The 23,484-nt window shown below is 31.8% G+C and overlaps 1 protein-coding gene across 1 annotated transcript in view; it reads right to left on the bottom strand.

Annotated features, from left to right (window-relative positions):
- LOC143057277 (uncharacterized) overlaps positions 1 to 23,024 on the bottom strand; it is a 31,753-nt gene extending 8,729 nt beyond the window's left edge. The window contains exons 1-9 of the mRNA XM_076230556.1: positions 22,913 to 23,024; positions 21,623 to 21,814; positions 12,896 to 13,541; positions 11,716 to 11,766; positions 9,984 to 10,240; positions 8,661 to 8,837; positions 7,306 to 7,525; positions 3,704 to 3,814; positions 1,313 to 1,422 (exon numbers count right to left, since the gene is read on the bottom strand). Of these exons, the coding sequence (XP_076086671.1) occupies positions 1,313 to 1,422; positions 3,704 to 3,814; positions 7,306 to 7,525; positions 8,661 to 8,837; positions 9,984 to 10,240; positions 11,716 to 11,766; positions 12,896 to 13,541; positions 21,623 to 21,757 (1,707 nt within the window). The 5' untranslated portion in view covers positions 21,758 to 21,814; positions 22,913 to 23,024. The remainder of the gene's footprint in view (positions 1 to 1,312; positions 1,423 to 3,703; positions 3,815 to 7,305; positions 7,526 to 8,660; positions 8,838 to 9,983; positions 10,241 to 11,715; positions 11,767 to 12,895; positions 13,542 to 21,622; positions 21,815 to 22,912) is intronic.
- Between the last annotated feature and the right edge of the window lie 460 nt (positions 23,025 to 23,484).

Raw genomic sequence — 23,484 nt, 5'->3', positions numbered from 1 at the left:
TAATAAAGCTTATAATATTTAAATTATTGTCACCAGAAATGTATTATAATTATATTTGACAATATTTATTTTAGGTTATTTCCTGCCAAAATTGTCTCCCTTCAATTTTTTTCAACTTCCTGTTGACCTGACAATATGGGTGTTTTTTTTTTTTTTTTAATAAATACTATCTCAATCCAAGCCATCCTCTAATAGTGTTGATCAAAATATATTTTGCAATAAGTTTAAATTGAAGATTGGATATCAAACTTAATATTGGGATATTTATTTACGAGACTTTGCGTTTCGTTTTTACATTAAGTTTTTTTTGTAAATAGCCATTCAGGGACAAGTTACCGTCTAACACAGGCTTGTAATGACTCTGAGGACAATTAGAAAACATCCCTTTCGCAATGCTTATTGAACAGTTTAGAAGAAAACACTATTCAATAATGAAATAATCGTAGAAAATTTAGCAGAGTTCAGAAAACATGAAGAAGGTATATGACATATCGTCACTTCGGATTGAAAACATAGGTGTTCGACTGGGTTTAGGTTATTAGAAAGAACCTACTGGTTTTCGGAAATATTCTATATTACTATATCGCTTTGAAAAGACAAAACAGGTTTCCTTTTGGGAACAGTCTTCGTTAATATCGCGGGGGAAAGGGTACAAATGGGATTTACTTCAAATTTTTTACAGTCCCTAGCTGGGTGATCAGGATGACTAAATTTATTCGCCCATCCGAAAATCTGGTCGCCTTGGGCGAGCGTTAAGTTTAGTCCCTGTGCCCCACTCGCACTATCATTTTCTATGTTCAGTGGACCATGAAATCAGCGTCACAAATGTAATGTGGCATTGAAATTAGAATGATCATATCATAGGGAACCTGTGAACTAAGTTTCAATTTGATTGGACTCCAACTTCATCAAAAAATACCTTGACCAAAAAATTCAACCTGAAGGGGGACAGAGGAATGGACGAAAGGATGGACAATCGAAGTGTCAAAAGGATGCACAGACCGAAAAACATTATGCTTTTAAATAGGGCATAAAAATATCAAGGGAACAAAATAAATGCAAGTAAGCCACAAATAAACATATTTTGAATAGTATATGATTTTAAATAGTATATTTTAAAGATGTTAATATATTATCTGGTTCTGTCCTGGCCTTTTATAGCATTTTTAATAGTGTTAAACGGTGTCGTTTTCCTATATGTCTCTAAATTTATGTCTAATCTTATGTGTTTGTATGTAATGTGATAAAAGCTCTTTATAGGGCCCTTTAATTGGAAATAAATTATTCTCATTCAATCTCTTATCATACATACTCTATTTAACATTGTACAGACATCTTCTGTTCTGGCAAACTTCATAAAAACTTGGACAAGAGCTTCAATATACCAGCTACCCCTTTCTCTGTTCCTCCAGGCATAATACCCTACAATCATTTATACAACAGCTTAAAAAATACCCTACAATTATTTGTACAAGAGTTTAAGCATAATACCCAAAATCATTTATAATTCATTTATACAGGAGTTTAAGCATATTACCCTAGATTCATTTATACAAGGGTTTAAGCATAATACCCTAGATTCATTTATACAAGAGTTTAAGCATAATACCCTAGATTCATTTATACAGGAGTTTAAGCATAATACCCTAGATTCATTCAAACAAGGGTTTAAGCATAATACCCTAGATTCATTTATACAAGGGTTTAAACATAATACCCTAGATTCATTTATACAAGGGTTTAAGCATAATACCCTAGATTCATTTATACAAGGGTTTAGCATAATACCCTAGATTCATTTATACAAGTGTTAAAGCATAATACCCTAGATTCATTTATACAAGAGTTTAAGCATAATACCCTAGATTCATTTATACAAGTGTTAAAGCATAATACCCTAGATTCATTTATACAAGTGTTAAAGCATAATACCCTAGATTTATTTATACAGGATTTAAGTATAATACCCTGCAATCATTTATGCACGAGTTTAAGCATAACACCCTACAATAATTTGTACAAGAGTTCAAGCATAACACCCTGCAATCATTTGTACAAGAGTTAAGTATAATACCCTACAATCATTATTACCAGACTTTAAGCATAAAACAATACAATCAGTTTTTGGTGGGGTTCGTGCTGCTTAGTCTTTAGTTTTCTATGTTGTGTTTTGTGTAATATTGTTTGTTTGTTTGTCTTTTTGCTTTTTAAGCCATGGCATTGTCAGTTTATTATCAACTTTCGAATTTGAATGTGCTTCTAGTATTTTAGACCCTCTTATACAAGTGTTTATTTTTAAAGCACATATATATACATAGATATAGGAAGATGTGGTGTGAGTGCCAATGAGACAACTCTCCATCCAAATAACAATTTATAAATCATTATAGGTCAATGTACGGCATTCAACACGGAGCCTTGGCTCACACCAAACAATAAGCTATAAAGGGCCCCAAAATTACTAGTGTAAAACCATTCAAACAGGAAAACCAACGGTCTAATGTATGATTGACTCAAGAAGTATTTACTGTGGATTCATTAATATTCGTTGGATACCAATTTTCATGGATTTCGTGGGTACAGGAGAACCACGAATTCAAATGTGCAACGAATTATAAGTTTACCAAAGGAATAGGTGTAGACTTAGCCAAAACCACGAAATTAAATATCCACCAATATGTAAGTTTTCCTCAAACCACGAAAATTGGTACCCACGAAAATAAATGAATCCACAGTATTATTCGTTGCAAACAAATTTTGTCAATTTCTTGGTCACAGGTGAACCAAGAAATTAAGTATTCTACGAATTGCAAATTTTCTATTTGGTAACATGCAGATTTTGGCAAGACCATGACATCATATATTCTCAAACATGCAAGTTTTCCTCAATCTACGAAAATTGGTACCTATGAAAATAAATGGATCCACAAGAAACTGTTTCACAACAAACATGATGCTTTCTACTCAGTGTATTGTTTATAGTTTGCTGACACTTTTTGTTTCTATATTTTACTTGTGGATTCATTAATTTTTTCATGGATACCAATTTTTGGGGGATTAATGAAAACTTGTATTACCGTGGATATATGATTTTGAGATTTTGCCAAAGTCTCAATACAAGCCTATAGAAAGGATGTACTTCCTTGAACTTTTAAATTTGTGGATATAAACTTATTCCCAGAAAAAACACAGAATAATAATGAATCCAAGGTATCTGCTGTTATCCTTGTGCAGAATCCAAAAGATCCATATCTTTCTATTCTTTATACATTTTGCACATTATTCTCTATTCTTAATATTTCAGCACCCATTATTCTGTATTATAGGGTTATTGCATGAATATTGGGGAATATTGTCCTGAGTAGAATTTTATACTGCACGAGCTTGCGAGTGCAATATATGTTCTACGAGGGACAATATTCCCCAATATTCATGCAATAACTCTTTTATTGTATAGCAATATAATATTTGAAAGTAAAAATTGGTTTAAACTAGTCATTGCTAGTGCAATAATAGAATTTATTGCACACTAACTTTTGGTTACTTTCTGTTGGAAATATTATATTGCTATACAATAATATCTTTTGGGGGTCTCATTTTCTCTATTCTTTATTTTTGTTAGCCATTTATTATGCACATTTTGTCCATTATTTTATATTCTGTAAAGCCTATCCACACCCTCATGTTTTAGTAAAGTCATTACCTGTTTGCGTAGGAAAACATATAAGCATATCTGACATAGTTGGAAGTTGATAAGGCTTACATGGGGCTCCATCATGCTCATCACCATACATCACACCACTGTCTAATGCTCCTGAAAATAAAAATAAAAAAAAAATACATATATATATATATATGTATATTTTCAAAAATCAAACATGTACACCAGAAATAGTCTGATAAAAAGTTAAAATTTAAGTTACATTAGATAATTAATGTTCTAATAAACATGATAAATATCAAACTTCTATGATAAAAGTAAGGTCAATAAGGCGCTTATTTGGCCCATATATTACTACACAATTGAAAGGTAATATACATATTCTTAAATTACTCCAAACTAGGCTGGAGAGTTGTCTCATTGGCACTCACACCACATCTTCTTTTTTTATATATAAGGTAAAAGGTATTCAGAAAAAAGAAGAAAACAAGAATGTGTTCCCAGTACACAAATGCCGCACTCGCACTATCATTATCTATGTTCAGTGGACCGTGAAATTGGGGTAAACCCTCTAATTTGGCATTAAAATTAAAAAGATCATATCATAGGGAACATGTATACTAAGTTTGAAGTCGATTGGACTTCAACTTCATCAAAAACTACCTTGACCAAAAACTGTAACCTGAAGCGGGACAGACGAACGGACGGACGCATAGACCAGAAAACATAATGCCCCTCTATTATCGTAGGTGGGGCATAAAAAATCACATTAAATAAGTCACCATGGCAACAAACCATGAATTAATTTGCATAATTTGTATATTTTTTTCATTTGTCCTTGTTTATTAAATTTCATGTATATTTTATATTGAAAAAGTATGTGCTCATGCAAGAAACAACTCTATATTTGGTGAGATTATATCAAAAATAACAATACAGCTTCTCTTAAATCATTTTGTTGTTTTATGGCTGCCAACGATGTTTCCACAATGGAAAACTGCAAAAATTCTGTATTTTTCAATGTTTTTTGGGAAGACAGTACATATTATGAAGTAATTATGATATCATCAGATATTTTTTTTTATGGTTTTCATTTATATTTCTTGAGGTTATGCATTTCATGACAATATGTGCCTATTTGAAATAGTTTTCAAATCTTTTTAATAATGAAAAGTTATGGTGACAATTTTTAATAAAAAGGAAAAGTTGAGGTGGCAATTATTTGATAAGAAAAAGTCCAGGTGGCAATTATTTAGTAAGGAAAAGTCCAGGTAGCAATTATTTGATAGGAAAAGTTAAGGTGGCATATTTTTAAGAAGGAAAAGTTAATGTGGCATTTTTTTAAGAAGGAAAAGTTAAGGTGGCATTTATTCAATAAGGAAAAGTTGAGGTGGCATTTTTGACAGTGAAAAGTCTATGACATTTTTACGAAGGAAAAGTTATGCTGACATTTTTTTAGTAAGGAAAAGTTAAGGCGACATTTTTTAGTAAGGAAAAGTCTAGGTGACATTTTTTAATACAGGAAAACTCTAGGTGACATTTTTTAGTAAAGGAAAACTCTAGGTGACGTTTTTTTAAATAAGGAAAAGTCTATGTGACAATTTTTTTTTAATAAGGAAAAGTGAAGGTGACCTTTATATAAATAAGGAAAGGTTTATGTGACAAATGATTAAATAAGTAAATGTCCAAGTGGCATTTTTTTTATTATAATAAGTCAAGGTGATAAATATTTTATAGAGAAACATCCAGGAGACATTTTTTAAAAGGGAAAAATCAAGGTGATAATTTCTTAATAAGTGACAAATGTTTAATTTAGGAAAAATCCAAATGGCAAATTTTTGTTAATTTTCAAATATCTTATGCCTTTATATTATAAAGCAAATGTCTAGATGATAAATATTATTTTATAAGCAAAGTTCAAGTGACCGTATTTTTATAACAAAGTCAATCCTTTTGGTGATTTATGCAATCTTGTAAAACAAGTGAGTATGTGACAGTGGCGGATCCAGAACTTTTCCTAAGGGGGGGCCCGCTCCAGTCATGCTTAAATGATTCCCTATATAATCAACCAAATTTTTCCCACGAAAGGGCCCCCCCCCCCTGGATCCGCCTATGTGTGAGATCATTCCCACTAATGATACCCCACACCACTAAAAGTACAAGGTAACAAGAATGTGTCCCTAGTACACAGATGCCCCATCCGCACTATCATTTTCTATGTTCAGTGGACCGTGAAAATGGCATAAATCTCTAATTTGGCATTAAAATTTTAAAGATCATATCATAGGGAACATGTGTACAAAGTTTCAAGTTGATTGGACTTCAACTTCATCAAAAACTACCTCAACCAAAAACTTTAACCTGAAGCGGGACAGACGGACGAACGGACCGAAGGACGGATGGACAGACAGACCAGAATAAACAGCTGCGCCATGAGCGCATGATACGCCCGACATCTTGTGTGGAAGTTTTATGCAATAATCATAAATAGTTTCTGAGAAAGTTTTAAGCAATTACCATTTATTGCTTTTGAGACACGGCGGGACATGTGAAACCCCCCCACCCTGTTTTTTTTTTTTACAAATATCACTAAAATAAAATTTTGAATCAAACAAAAAAGTATACAGATCTTTAGATTAATATAACAAAGAAGTGTGTAAAGTTTTAAGCAATAATCATAAATCGTTTTTGAGATACGGCACGACATGTAAAAACCCCCTCCCCCTTTTTTACAAAATACTCAATAACTCAAAAATGAAATTTTGAATCATCACCAAAAAGTATACAGATCTTTAGATTAATATAACAAAGAAGTGAGTAAAATTTTAAGCAATAATCATAAATCGTTTTTGAGATACGGCTCGACATGTAAAAAACCCTCCCCCTTTTTTACAAAATACTCAATAACTCAAAAATGAAATTTTGAATCATTACCAAAAAGTATACAGATATTAAGATTAATATAACTAAGAAGTGTGTAAAGTTTTAAGCAATAATCAAGAATTGTTTTTGAGATACGGTGCGACATGTGAAAAAAAACACACCCCTGTTTTAGTTACAAAGTGCCGTAACTCAAAAAGTTTAAATCTAATTTTCACCAAAAAGTATACAGATCATTTGACCATCATAAAAAACCAACTATATAATTAGTTTCATGAAATTTAGATAAGTCGTTCTCAAGTTATGGTGCAACGTGTTTACGCCGGACAGACAGACGGACGGACATCGGACATTTGTATACCATAATACGTCCCGTCAAAATTTTGACGGGCGTATAAAAAATAATGCCCATAAATGGGGCATAAAAATATAGTTGTTGAACGATGAATCTTAAAGCTTTAGTCATTAATTTCCTTATGTTTCTACAAAGGTCTGACAGAGCTATAGTGGTTTAAAAATCTAAAATGTCATAAATGTTAAATTCAAAATTTTAGTCAAATTTTGGTGACAGATACTTAATAGTATCTGTTTTATTTATTTACAACTATAAAGATATTTGTGTTTGTTAAAAACTATTTGTTAATCTCTAGATTACTTTCATTTTTTTCTGTCTTTAAGATACCATTTTTTTAAACATATTTCCAACACTTAGTTTTTTTATCATTGTTTTTTTAATTTCATTTTAATTTTTTTTATTGGCTTACCTCCCCTGCAAGCCTGAATAATAAATATTTTTGGCTTTCCTCTTAGATTTTTACAATGGCTATTATCAAATAGAGACATGATGCTGTCCAGAAATATCTTTCTCCCGTCTGTTCCAAATATATATCCTTCTTCTCCATGACTGAGTATACATACTACACAAGCATCAGCATTCTGGTGGTCAGGCAACTCACTAAACTCTTGTAATTTGATGGCTATTTCCTGTCAGAATAAAAATCGAAAGAATTAACATACATGTATGTATCAGCAATTAGGGAAAATGGCTGGAACTAACATACTGTGGATTCATTAATATTCATTGGATATCAATTTTCGTGGATTTCGTGGGTACAGGAAAACCACAAATTTAAATGTTAACAAATTACAAACTTTCTGGAAAAGCATGTAGTCTTAGGGCTATTCCAGAAAAAAATGTAGGGGGGGGGAGGGGTTGGAAGGCACATTGTATTAATAATACATGGGTGATGGGTATCAGAGCAACTTTTCACACTAAAATGCACTATAATTCTCAATTACAATTGTCTGGATGGCGGGTGCTGACAAAAACTGCCTTCCAACCCACCCATACATTTTTTTCTGGAATAGCTCTTAGCCAAAATAACGAAATTAAATATCCACAAAAATGCTAGTTTTTCTGAAACCACGAAAATTGGTAACCCGGAAAATGAATGAATCAATAGTACATGTATCTATCAGCAATCAGGGACTATGGTCAGGATGGAAAACAAACACTTATTTATTTCGTAACTACAACAAGTTAAATGACCCTAATTTGGGTTGTATTTGCCAAATTTCCTGAAATGTTTTAAATCTTTGATTTCAATTTTATCATGACTTTCTATGGAGACATTGTAATTTCAGACTGTCCATGTCCAATAGCTGTGTCTTTTTCATTAAAATGTGGTTTTGTATTCCCCCTTGTATTGGTCCTTATTTTTTTAAAGGCATATTTGGAAATCTAAATACATACTACTGTCTTTTAAATTGATTCCAGCAAACAGGTTGTGCCATAAAAAATATTGTGAAAATAAACATCAACATTAATACAAAATCCTCCAATTTGTGCATTTTCCCAGAAAATTGGAAGTCATAAAGCAAATAAATTCATGTTACAATTTCCCATGATCAGTTTTCCCCAAATAACCCAAAGGTTAACTGGGGCAGTTTATTCATAAACTTGCCTGTACATTTACAGTAGTTTCCAACCAGATGAAGATTAAGAAACCACATAACTTAGCAGTTAATCCATCGGAATCGTTATAAATCGTAACATCAAAGTGAAACTGTGAAAACAGATGGTATAAATTATCTCTGTCTATGTTAAGAAACCACATACCTTAGCAGTTAATCCATCGGAATCGTTATAAATCGTAACATCAAAGTGTAACTGTGAAAACAAATGGTATAAATTATCTCTGTCTATGTTCGTGCCTCTTCTTGGTGGTTTCCCTTCTACTTCGTTGACATTTACTATTAGGGCTTTCCCTCTTGGTATTCTGATCATAGAATAGGACTGCAAAAAAAAATTATACATAAGTAAGTAATACATGTATATAAGAATAAAGTATAAAAATAAGAATATATTTTATTTCCAATTAAAGGGCCCTATAAAGAGCTTTCATGACATTACATACAAGTACGTAAGATTAGACATAAATTAGAGACATATAATATAGGAAAACAACATTGTTAAATACTATTAAAAATGCTATAAAAGGCCAGGACAGAACCAGATAAAACAATTTACATCTTTAAATTATACCATTTAAAATTATATACCACTCAAAATATGTATATTTGTGGCTTATTTGCATTTATTATTTTTGAACTTCTCCTTATCTCTAGATTTTGAGATAAACAACAAAATCATTCATGAAACTAAAGGCCACATGACATTTTATAGAAAAGCATATGAACCTAAATGAATGCTGTGTAACCTATTATTTATTGTTCATTTTTTTGTACATAAATTAAGCTGGTAGTTCTCTTGTTGAACTGTTTTGCATTTCTTATTTTGGGGTCTTCTTTATAGCTGACTATGCATTATTGGTTTTGCTCATTGTTTAAGGCTGTATGTTGACCTATAGCTGTTAATTTCTGTGTCAGTTGCTCTCTTGTGAAGAGTTGCCTCATTGACAATCATACCACATCTTCTTTTTTATAATTGTTATATTATACAAAATAAAGTAACCTTGGTAATATTAATTTTTTAGTGTTGTTGCTAGATGTCAGGTTTCTGCTGTTTGTTCCATTCACAACGTGCATAGACTTTGGGTATCAAAATATCAAATAAAATTTTGCTTGTGAATTGTTGAGAGTAAATCTTTAGTTGTCTTTATTAGGTTTTACGTGATATTTGATTTTTAATAATCAAGTTAAATATTACAAACCTATTAGCTAGGTAGAAAACAAAATAAGATCATACTCATAATAAGCTGTATACATGTTGTTTGATGCCAATTTTCAGTGGCAGATCCAGAAATTTTCATAAGTGGGTGCCCACTGACTACTTAAGAGGTGGCCTGTTCCTGTCATACTTCAGTGATTCCATATATAATCAACCAAATTTTTCCCAGAATAGATCTGCCTTTGATTTGAACAAAAGTTATGCTTGTTCAAAAATTACACAACAATTATTTGTCTGATTTTACCAAATTACCTTCTTATAATGTTCAATATAAAATTGTCTGGTACTGGACTCTACTCGGACCATTACTGGACCATCTGTAAGGTCTAATGAGGGGTCATCATGTTCACCTCCTGGGACCATCAATCTTTTCCCAGTCTCAAGTTCAGGGTCTATTATTTCTTTAGACTGGGTACTGACTAATACTATTGGTGGTGTTCGTTTTGGCTTTGGGTCCTCAAAGACTGGAATGGTGATGATCTCATCTTCTGCTAGTCTTGGCCTTTTTGCTGAATTTGAGATTTTAACATACTTTTACATGTTTTTTGTTTGAATCTGTTTCATTTACTATGCTCATGTCATATTGTGTAAACTTCTAAGGTTTTTTCAACTCTTATTTTGCTATTTAGCAATTAGCTTTAAAAACTTATAAGCACATAAGTTAGGTTGTAAAAATTAATTTTTGCTTTATGAAATTAAAATCAAACATTGTAGTGCAAGATGACAACAAAGAAGCATTTTAGGGCAACTTTATAAATTTGACTTATCTCCCTTTGTCCATTATAGTAGGTATGAAGAACATTCACATATCTTTTATAGCTGACTAAAGTGTAGATTTTGCTTTTTGTTGAAAACCGAATTAGTTTCTTACTTCCATGTCCTATGGTCTCTGGACACTGGATAGTTCAACGGTCTCATCAGCAATCATGCATTATTTTGATCCTGATGGAACCTTAACAATTTTCACCTCATTGCACATTGCACTATGTTGCATGAGGTGACTAATACAGATAAAGAAGACATATGAAATGTTGTATTAATTTTTGATTATAGAAAACAGGAAAAAAATGCAATAATTATTCTTATTTGAATCAATAACTAAAATTTCTACCACAAACAACATCCGAGAGATCATTCAGATATACTAAAAAGTTATTACAGCAAAACCATATACTGTATTAAAACAGGGAAATTTTCGCGGTAGTTTTATTTTCGCTATTTTCGCGGTAAGCATTGAACCGCGAAAATAAAACGACCACGAAAATATCAAGAAAACTCTTTTTTTTTCAATTTACATTTACAAATCGTGACTTAGATGGAGAGTTGCCTCATTGGCACTTATACCACAGCTTCTTTTAACTACATGTGTGGATACAATATCTATAGGATTATTGTATAAAATTGATTTTATAGACGACACATATATAACTGAAATTATAACTGTATATCGTAATGAAAAGCAATGTTAGAAGTCATGTCTTTAACTCAAATCAGCAATCTCATAAGCGAGCATTATGTATATTGTTATGTAAACAACACGGATTACCATTATGTTAATGACACCTGTCAATCAGTAATAAAATATCACCTCGTTGAATCTACTACACAGATTAATCAGATCAAACGATCGAAAAATTTACATTAATCCTGACAGTATTTCATTCTAATTTTATCCTAATTAGGTCTACTTTTCTGATATTGTGAATGTGTTTTTACAAGCAAATATGACAAACTTTCAATCTTCTTTAACATTAACATGATTAATAAATCGAAAACAAAAGATTTCTGATTGATTTAATAACTTGATTTAGGATATATGATAGCTGTTCACTTTTGAAATCATTTATGAAAATATTTATATAGACTACAGGGAAATCGCGAATTCTAAACAGCGCGAACTTGGATTCTGTTAGTATATCGCGAAATAAAGATGGCGCGAAAATTACCCGGTTTACAGTACATTTTATTATACTAAAGTTCTCACCTGATTGTTCCATATTATCTGGATACTCTTTGCCATTTTTTGTCATTGCATCTATAAGAAAAAAAAGTCAATCTTTTAATCTGAACAACCAATGTTTCTATAGTGGTTACATTTGTAAGTAAACTTTATTGCCATTTTTTTTATAACAATAGTTCATGGGTCAATTGGCCATACATGTTGTAAGACCATCACTCCTTGTCGAAAGAAGTGGCCTTAGCACAATTGGGCAAGTAATTCACAACTGCAACAAGTTATTCTTTAAATTTTTAAATAGAGAATGGCCCAACTTTGCTAGCCAAGGGTTACAATCCATTCCCCTCCTCTCCTCTCTTGAGAAGTGAGGATTTGATAGTAACCCTTAGCTAGCGAAGATGAGAAAGGCCATGTGAGGTAAATTAGCTTTAGTCTGTCATGACTTACAAAGAATAAATAACAAAGAATAAATGGCACTTGTTTTCAATATCCTTTTGAGAGGTACAAAAAATGTATACATAATCTTTAAGGGGATTTAAAGATTAATAAAAGGGGGTAAAATTCATTAGAAAATATTGAAATTTCACAGACATTCATATTTTCTATATGCTGTCTTTGATATGAAAGTCAGTGGAACTTATGATTTGACCATAGTGCTTTTTTATCTAAATCTTGGTCTTGATTACAACTGATGAAGGTTATTTAAGAAATGTAAGCTGTGTGTGCAGGTTCATGCGTTAATATGTTGCTCTCTTTCTTTATTGATGCAGTAAATGTGTCTCTCTGCTTTTTAGTGATAGTTTTGGCTTTTCAATAATGTTATGTTTCGCTTGGGAAAGAACTATCTCTTTACCTTAGTGGACAGTTGCATCATTGGCAATAATACCACATCTCTTTATTGTTAAAATTGAAAAAAAATTATCAGCCCCCTCACATAAAATTATGAGTGAACTTATATGTTTAACATTTACATTTGTAAGCCCTTGAATTAGATCTGAACATTTTCGTAAACCTAAATATATATTTTTTTAAGGTACATGTACCTGTAAGTCTAGTATTCTGTTTGTTGCTACTGTAAACTTAAAACATGGAATATTTCTCTCTTCTAAAGCATAAAGTTTGCTGTGTTTGTGTGGAGTGGTTAAATTCATGCATTGCCCGAAAGCACTTTTAAGTCAACATTGCTTTAATAATAAATAATAATTACCAACGCTATCGTTCCTGATTAATATATGAGTGTTTCCAGCAAACTTTCTAGGTGATGAATCCCAAAGATGAGGAAGACTGTTGATTTTTTGGAATGATTCATGAGAAATGTCTCTAGGTTTATCATTATTCAAACCATTATAATATGGATCGGATATGTAATGCTGAAACTTATAACGAGCTTCGCCTTTTAACTCTTCTTTTGAAAAATTTTGATTTGGGTCTCGACTGTTTGACGAATATTGTACAAAAAACTGATGATGATTGTCTGGAGGGTTGATTAATCTTGGCGGTGATGAATGTGGGCGTGGCTGCACAGCAGACGTATAATTTGCACCAGATATTGCTAAATTTGCATTCTCATAAGTATGAGAAGTTGTTGTAGAAGGAACTGTCACATGAGAATGAATTCTCATAAAAGATGTAGTCTCAGCATGAGAAGGTTCACCATTGACAAGTCTACTACTACATGAGTTCGTAGTTTCTGCTTCCGATTTTTCCTCATCTTTCGGATTTAAATATAAATCTACAACATGCTCTTGTAGATCTTCTTTTAAGGAGTCACAAAAAGCATCAAATGCTTTTGGTCCTCTTGTAGGAAGAAGGTTCAATAACTCTTCCGCTTGCTGGTCTGGACTTCTGTTATGCTGAAACGGAAAATAAGAAAACAATAACAAAAGATTATTATATATAAGTTTTACAATCACCAATAACGTAAACTCTTAAACTGAGTTTCCTCACAACATACAGTGTAATTTGTGAGGTGTGCCTCAAGAACTTCCATTTTCAATTTCACAAAAACACATTTTTGTTTGGCGGGCCAGCCGGGGCAGGCTTCAGTGTGCGGGATTTTGTTGCTGTGTTGAAGACCCTTTTGTGGCCATGGGGTGTTTTCTACTCTTTGGTTTGGTTGTTGTCTCTTTTACAGATTTCCCATTTTCATTCTCAATTTCAATTTCATTCAATAAATTTTAAAGCTGTTAAAATTACAGGTACAATACAATATCTTAAGCTTTTCTACATTGTGTACTCTTGAAAAACTGTTCATAAAATTAATTTAATGTTGGGCTGCTGTAAATATATAATGTTATACAATCATGTAAGTACATGTAACAACTTATTAACATTTGAAAAGTATGAATTAAATGGTTTTGAGTAAACATCCTGCCATACTACATCAAATCAACACCCTGGTTTTACTTGAAATTACATGTAAACAAATAATATTTGTATAATTTAAGTCTAGAGAAAATTAAATTATGGTAACTAGTGGTTCAAAAATTAATTTGGGGAATTTTCCTTAACTAAAAAACCATTCAATAGAACGATTCAATTCTTTAATTCCTCTGCTATTTTTCCTAATTTTTATATGGATCACAGTGTTTGGTTCCTTTTGTGCTTTTAATATGCAACACTGTATATAAAATTGAGAATGGAAATGGGGAATGTGCCAAAGAGACAACAACCCGACTATAGAAAAAAACAACAGCAGAAGGTCACCAACAGGTCTTCAATGTAGCGAGAATAACATGTTCTTTTGTATCTTAATTTAAAATTAAAACAAAATTGTCCTGATGAACCCTGCCTTGCAGGCAAAACATGTAGCACATAGCAAATAAAATTGCAGACCATTTGAAGTGTTGTTGTCAATTTAGAGTATTAAAAAAAAATAAGTGCAAGACAAGACAAATTTAAAGACTTTTTCAACCTTTTTGAACAGTCTATTCTTATGCTGTGCTGTTATACCAAATATCCCAGGTTAGTGGGGCACTCTCAAACATTATAACACTGCCACATTGTAAATGTGCATTTTCTAAGCTAAATCCCTAGTTGTTGCTGGTCCAAGCAGGGCTTCCAAAATATATTAAAGCCAGCCAGATATTTTTGTCTCGATTTTAATGCCTTAAGACTTAGTAACAAAGGGCAACCATAGTAATCAGTTGGTCAACATATGAACTATGATTGACACAAAAATAGTATTTATCTTACTGTGGATTCATTTATTTTCGTGGGTACCAATTTTCGTGGATAGAGGAAAAATTACATGTTCGTTGATATTTAATTTCGTGGTTTTGGCAAAGTCTGCATACAAACCTATAGAAAATATGTTATTCGTTGAACATTTAATTTCGTGGTTCACCTGTACCCACTTAATCCACAACCAGATGCTTCGCAGGGCGTAGCTTTATACGACCGCAGAGGTTGAACCCTGAACGGTTGGGGCAAGTATGGACACAACATTCAAGCTGGATTCAGTTCTAAATTTGGATTGTGATTAAATAGTTGACACAGCATAGGTTTCTGACACAGAATGAATGTGTTCTAATGAACTTAAAATTTTTGTTTTCTCTTAGAGCAATTCACTATGCTGTTGAATATTAATCCTCTCAAAAAAATGTTTGAAGAAATTTTCTTTTTTATTTATGAAATTTCAAATGAGAAAAATTGAACCCAATTTTTTTAATCACATCCCCCTTTCCCTTATTCCAAAACTAATCTCAATTAAAATTTCTAATGGAGTTTGCAACAATAACTACTCATTTAAATACATCATAAAATATTAAGATGTAAAAAAACTGCTTGTTATCACTGAATGGTAAAGATTATTTTAATTTATCAGTTGGTAGTAAAAAGTGAATATACATTGTAAATTGTATATAACAAAGATTTAAGTTGATTCTGGACAAAGAAAGATAACTCCAATTAAAAAAAAATCTTGCTATTGCACAATATTTTGCAATTAGATATTTCTTGCTTACTATTCTGGACAAAGAAAGATAACTCTAATTAAAAAAAAATTTGCTATTTCACAATATTGTGCAATTAGATATTTCTTGCCATTGCGCAATACTGTGCAATTGAAAAGACTTGCTATTGCACAATACTTAATATAATAATTTTAGATCCTGATTTGGACCAACTTGAAAACTGGGCCCATAATAAAAAATCTAAGTACATTTTTGGATTCAGCATATCAAAGAACCCCAAGATTTCAATTTTTGTTAAAATCAGACTAAGTTTAATTTTGGACCCTTTGGACTTTAGTGTAGACCAATTTGAAAACAGGACCAAAAATGAAGAATCTACATACACAGTTAGATTTTGTATATCAAAGAACCCCATTTATTCAATTTTTGATGAAATCAAACAAAGTTTAATTTTGGACCCCGATTTGGACCAACTTGAAAACTGGACCAATAATCAAGAATCTAAGTACATTTTTAGATTCAGCATATCAAAGAACCTAACTGATTCATTTTTTGTCAAAATCAAACTAAGTTTCATTTTGGACCCTTTGGACTTTAATGTAGACCAATTTGAAAACGGGACCAAAAGTTAAGAATCTACATACACAGTCATGACAGGTAGATTCGGCATATCAAAGAACCCCAATTATTCAATTTTGATGAAATCAAACAAAGTTTAATTTTGGACCCTTTGGGCCCCTTATTCTGTTGGGACCAAAACTCCCAAAATCAATACCAACCTTCCTTTTATGGTCATAAACCTTGTGTTTAAATTTCATAGATTTCTATTTACTTATACTAACGTTATGGTGCGAAAACCAAGAAAAATGCTTATTTGGGTCCCTTTTTGGCCCCTAATTCCTAAACTGTTGGGACCTAAACTCCCAAAATCAATACCAACCTTCCTTTTGTAGTCATTAACATTGTGTTTAAATTTCATTGATTTCTATTTACTTAAACTAAAGTTATTGTGCGAAAACCAAGAATAATGCTTATTTGGGCCCTTTTTTGGCCACTAATTCCTAAACTGTTGAAACCAAAACTCCCAAAATCAATCCCAACCGTTCTTTTGTGGTCATAAACCTTGTGTCAAAATTTCATAGATTTCTATTAACTTAAACTAAAGTTATAGTGCGAAAACCAAGAAAATGCTTATTTGGGCCCTTTTTGGCCCCTAATTCCTAAAATGTTGGGACCAAAACTCCCTAAATCAATACCAACCTTCCTTTTGTGGTCATAAACCTTGTGTTAAAATTTCATAGATTTCCATTCACTTTTACTAAAGTTAGAGTGCGAAAACAAAGTATTCGGACGACGACGACGCCAACGTGATAGCAATATACGACGAAAATTTTTTCAAATTTTGCGGTCGTATAAAAAATGGTATCCAACGAATAATAATGAATCCACAGTAATTTAAAAGATTAATTCGATGTTCTGAAGGTAAAGTTCTGTTAAATTGACAGTGCACCATTCACATTGTGCAACATCAGAGTATTAATACAAATGTATCTGTCTATGACTCTTTATTTGTGCAAAATTAAGCTTAAGGCGAAGTGTACGTAATTAAACTACACAATGGATGTTTTTTAAATTTTACATGTAGATTCTGCTTGTAAAAATAAATCGGAAAATAAAATAAAAAAAGGGGGTAACCGTTTTCGTTTTTGAGATACGAGCTGTTGAAGTTAACAGCATCATGCACCAAAATTACAAAGGATATATAGGGAAAATCGTGAAATTCGGCAGGAATTGTTACATTTCCAAGATTTTCTATTATATTAGACAATCGATTTTTTTTTAAATTTATGAGACGATTCTAAAATGTCTGAGGAATCGATTGGTGCAAAGAAAGTCCTTAGCAACCGTGCTACTTTTCAAGCTATACGCTGTTAAAGTTGAATCTTGAGTGTAAAAAAAACCAAAAAACAACGACAACGTTATTGACGTCGCCGCAACAGTTACGACGCTTCATATAGTCCTATACTTGTATGAAATATATACCGTTTTGTTGGAGTTCGTGTTGCTCGGTCTTAAGTTCTTTATGTTACGTTTTGTGTACTATTGTATTGTATTTGTCTATTATATTCGGGTGCGTGCGGAGATTGCCAAGCTAGAAAACGGTTAACATTTTCTTCATTATGAACTAGAACTATTTTCGACCTCGGTGCCTTATTTTTTGTTAAAATCTAAACACTGCGACTTGTTTTCAAAATCTTTGTTCTCATAAAACTTCATTTCATCAAGGTCTCTTCTCAGAATATCAGCCATCTGTCTGGCACAGGATAACAAATCAATATTTAAGTAAATTTAAGTTGTGTGGTAATTCTTAGTACATTTGGGTAAATTAATCTTATCTTTGTGCCGCATAAGCATCTCTATAATTCAACACATCCATGAGCCACGACATTATATATTTTATGCATCGCATGCACTTCTTTTTATCACAATCCTGACCGGCTAGTAACCGTTGTATAACTTTACACGTCTGAAGACGAATATTTGCGTGAAACATTTTTGTATGATTTTTATTTCTGGAAATCAATCTGAAAGCTACAACAGTCCATTTCCGAAAGTCGGGCTGGACCTTTACTTTTATGTGCATTCGGGATTTACACAAATTGTAACCCGAATAATTCAGTCGTATTTTTCAGCTGATGTACGAATGCTACATTTCTCGTGTGGGAGAAAATCGGACATCGAAAGGGCTTGAATTATTCAAGTTACTCAAATTGAAACTCGGGAATATATTTCTAGCTGTTCGGAATTCGCGGAAACAAATTTTCAGCATTACGGTATTGAATCAATAGAGATACCAATTATTTCTTTTAACAAATTCGAATACCAGTCAGTTTATAGGACTTCAGTTTGAAATAGGGGCGGCAATCCATTCGTTTTATCCAATCAATTGGAAAGGGGGGAGGGGGGGTCAACATTGATAGTCAAAAAGCCTTGAAATATTCAATAAAAAACGTTGAATGTAAATTATATGAACTCCAAAATCTCATATTATAAGACTAGTAAACCACAGGCTTCTCAATTCTTGTATGATAATGAACTAGGTGAAAACCTAGAGCTGACCGAGTGCGAGATCCTCATGGATAATCATCGAGGTCGTTAAACACCCCTTGCAGTAAACTTTGGTTAAATTTAAAAAAAAATCGAAATGTAATAGTCTGAACACATTTCACCGCTCATTCCACTAAATATTAAATTGCAGTTACAAGTATCACAAAACTTCCCTGACCTCTTTTCTTTAACCATAATAGAGGGAGGAGGGGATCGAGGAGGGATCCAGATATTGAAATCCCGGGCTTAAAAACACGAAATCCGGCGAGGTCCCGAATTAAAAAAAAATCAAATCCCGACTACCCGAAATTCGGAAATAGAATTCCCGGATCCCGGAGTTCCGATAAAGGTCCTACCCCTCCCCCCCTCGTAATTCTATATTCTATTCATTCTTAAATTTGAATTGAGACTTGATACTTCAAAATTACATTCTCTAATTTTGAATGATGCACACAGGCACAATAAAAGAAAACAGATTTCGCTATATATCTCTTCGAAATTGGAATTTGTGAAAGAAGAAATGACATGTTATATTTTATCTTACATGTGTACTTTCAATTTCAATATGGTTCTAAATTTAGATTTAGTTTTCCCATAAATTGCGGACGGAATAGAAGACACCTGTTTATTTTCTGCACATGTAGAAAAAGCTGAAAACTGGGGGTTGAATGACATAATTTTTACTTATTTTAAGATAAATGTTAGAATTTTTAAGTTACTGAGTAATTTTTGGGGCATAATTTGTTTATTTTTTGTTTGTTTGTTTGTTTGTTTGTTTCTTGTAAGTGTTGCACTAGTGATCAAATTATTCTCTTGGTATCGTCTGATTTCTTATATGAATATAAGTCATGTCCTTAAATTTTCAATTGCACAAAATACGAACATTTCAACGTCTTTTTGATTAAACAATTAAATTCACACGTCTTTCATTAATTATTTGTAACCTATTATAAAACTTTACGTTGAGTACTGTGTTTTTCGTTCAAGACTACGGCTTTTTAAAACGATATTGTTGGGTCAATTCAGGTTTCATTTTAATTAATTTGATATCAATAGAAGAAAATTTGTTAATACATGTTTATTTGTTTATTTGTTTATAATTTTGTTGTGAGGCGTTTTTTCTTTCTGTTGATATCATAAACACGAAATGCCTTCTCCTACGCGTCTAAAAAAAAAACAAAAAAAAAACAGTGTTTTTAAGTCAGGCTGCACAAAGAACAACGTACAGAATGCTGTGATATCTAATTGGAATTATTTAGATAATTTATATTAGGTTTAAGACAGACAGGCGTGCTTGTTGGATTCATTATAGACCGCAGAAAGTAGTTTCTCTTTCGTGTGTCCTTTCTTGGAGTAAGGGAGATAACTTGCGTAACTAACGACGAACGTTTTTAATCCCGTATTCCGCTAGAGGCGTGCAATTACGTACACTTCGCCTTAAATAGCTTCACTTTCGTTTTTAAAGTAGTTTTCCTATTACCAGATGTTGACTTGACAATGGTAAAACAAGGATACGTGAAATCTGTGTACGTTTAAAAAGCATGATGGAGTCTGATTGAGTTTAAAAGTAGATCTTTCCACGTTTTTTCTACAGGAAATAACTCGACAAGAACGTTAGATATAGGTATCAAACTATCAATGATATTTTAAGCATTTTTGAAGTTCGGATGCATAATTTAATCTCACACCTGCGCTGTACTACATTGTAGGTCAAACAATGTAGAACTTTCTGCCGATTTTTCTCTTAAAACCTTTATCATGTTTATCGACCTTTTTAAATTTTTATCAATACATAAATTTAAGAAAATAACTTTTAATACAAGACCGATCAATATCCTGTACAAAATAGTTTACCGGTCGCCTGAACAGGTAAAATCACCTGTCAGAGAATGAATTAATCTTGATTGTAATAAGAGCAATCAATGTCCTGTACAAAATAGTTTACCGGTTGCCTGAACAGGTAAAATCACCTGTCAGAGAATGAATTAATCTTGATTGTAATAAGAGCAATCAATGGCCTGTACAAAACAGTTTACCGGTCGCCTGAACAGGTAAAATCACCTGTCAGAGAATTAAATAATCTTGATTGTAATAAGAGGGTAGAATAGTAGGTTTTCAATTTTTTATTTATAGTAATTATTAATCATGTCACTTATATGACCAGAAATGTGTGGCTGTCTCAGGCAAAAAAGGTCAGGCCAAAAAGATCGTAATAACTTCAATTTTTTTCTGAAATATATAAAAATGTCCGTTTTTTTCTAAACTATATTAAAATAAACTTTTCAGCTTTGGCACAACAAGTCATTTATATAATCTATCGGACTTGTTCGGAATATATCACCGTTTTGGAAGCGCTGTGTCCAAGTCTATATTTGTATTTGGGTTTATTGTTTTTTACTGTTGGTTTTAACATTTGAGTTTTACATTTTGCGGTGGTATTGGGGTCTTTTATACCTTACTATATGTTATAGATTGGATCATTGTTGAAGGTTGTTACATGTACATGACCTAAAGTTGCTTACAGATTTTTTCAAAATCTGGTGGATAGTTGTCTCATTGGCATTCATAACGTTACAGCATATGATCTTATTTTATATTCTATGTTAGTCTCTTTTTATTATACATGGTACATTGTATGTATTGTAGAGATAAATTAAAGTACAATGTAAGACTATCAAAAAGCTCTCAAAAAGTCTAATAAAACATTTCTATTATTTCTTTGGACAAATTTCATATACATTTGGACATGTATTAAGTACATTGTACTATAATTGTTTATATATTCTGTGTAAATTTTCCTCATGTTGTTTATAGGGATTTAAATCTAACAAAAATGTAAAGCATAGGGAAGACAAATCTTTTGAAATTTGTCCCTTGAATTCCCCCTGTTATAAATGAATAAATGGTGTTACCTGTATAGTTCTAACCATGCGCTGGTTAAATATTTTCCTTGCTATCAACTGTGTAAATAGACCGTCAGACACATTGAGATTCTCTACTAATTCTACCCTATTCCTGATCAATAATTCTTTGTGTTTAGACTCCATACTGTTCAATTTCCAGCAAAATCAAAACATTGTGTAGTAAGATGGAAGACTTGGAATCTGTATGTTATAATAAATGTAAAGTATAAATAAACATATTTGTAAAATTAAAACATAAAAGACATTTAGGTCAACTTTTCAAACCTCCAATGTGACAGTGTCATGATCAGTACAAATGTAGATCTATAAAAATGTACTTTTTACAAATTTTTTTATTATATATATTTAATTTAACTCAAAAACAGTTTAAATATTGATATTAATTTATAAAATATAATCATGGACATGATAAGTATAGATTATTCCACTACATTGAGTGATATATTATAAATATATGATATTTATCCACTCCAGACAGTTAATTTTTTAAATCTAATGATTTTAAAACAATATGCGGGCAAACTTATTTCTTCTTTTAAAATGATCTGCAAAAAGATGTGTTCTTTCTATCGGACGGCATTGTTGCCTTTTTTCATGCTGTCACAATAGGATATTCAGAAGAAAGCAAGAAAGTTTGACGCCATAATTGAGTTTTAACCAATAAAAAACTAAAAAAAAAAAAAAAACACACACACATTGATTAAATAAAAATAATCAACAGGTCAGGTAAAGGATAAAACGAGTAGAGTAGAAATAAGAGAAATATATGTATATATATTCAATATACATGTATGAAAACATATAACACAGCTATACAGCCTTATACATGTTATAAGAACTTTGATTCTTCTTTGAATTACCTAGTGACAACTTTAACACTAACTTTTGAAATACATATAATTTTCCTGTCCTCTGGGTGAACAGTGACCGTTTGTTTTTATTTAGTCCAAATAATTATGACGTCTGGAAAGGATATTTTATTGTTTTTCTGTGACTCCTTCCTATGACAAATCCAGATATCAGGGTTTTCACTAAGGAATTTTGAAGGTGAGTCTAGGGACTCACAAGTTTTGGAAATGATGAACCAAGACTGATTATCATGAGTCTAGGTCTCGTAGACTTACCATAGTGAGAACCCTGGACGTCATAATTATTTGGACTAATAATAAATTATATCATACATGTATATGGCGCCATCAAAAGGCTCTTCGGTTTTAAATTTTTCTTGAGAGATATGAAAGTGAAAGAACCTTGTAACAGAAAAAAATACATTCTTACATTAAGCTTGGAAAAAGTTGTTTTTTGGAATAAATCTATATAGTGATTATCTTGTTGCAACGCCAAGGAATTAAAAATTTCTGTACATGTTCACACAACTTCGGTTTCCAAATTAAAGGGAAGTTACTCTACGTAAATATAAGCTGAAAACAAGTTCGGTTATTTATATCCGGAAAGACAAATACATTTTTTTAGGCTACACTTTTTGATAGACCATTAGATGACAAAACTACTTTAATTTTGTAAGTATTTAAAAACTATAGAAAATTTTACTGTGATATTTTCGGTATCTTTTACTTTAGGTTCAATTTTTCAAAATTTCAAATTAAAAAATGTCTTGTTTTGAAATAAGAAAAATACTGAAATGTTAATTACGACCGACCGAGTAACAGTTTACACATCAGATCAATAACCCTTATATAGAAAAAGACTTAATCCTGTAATACATATGAAGTTTCTGTTGAACATTTCTACAAAGTTTTGATGGGGTTCGTGTTTCTGAATTGATGATAAGTTTGAACACATCTAACAGTATTTTTTTCCATACATATATCACTAAAATTCAAGCGACT

This window comes from Mytilus galloprovincialis, chromosome 13 (assembly GCF_965363235.1).
Source record: "Mytilus galloprovincialis chromosome 13, xbMytGall1.hap1.1, whole genome shotgun sequence".
NCBI classification, from domain to species: Eukaryota; Metazoa; Mollusca; class Bivalvia; order Mytilida; family Mytilidae; genus Mytilus; species Mytilus galloprovincialis.
Note: the sequence above shows the minus strand (reverse complement) of the source record. Positions and strands in the feature narration are given on the sequence as shown.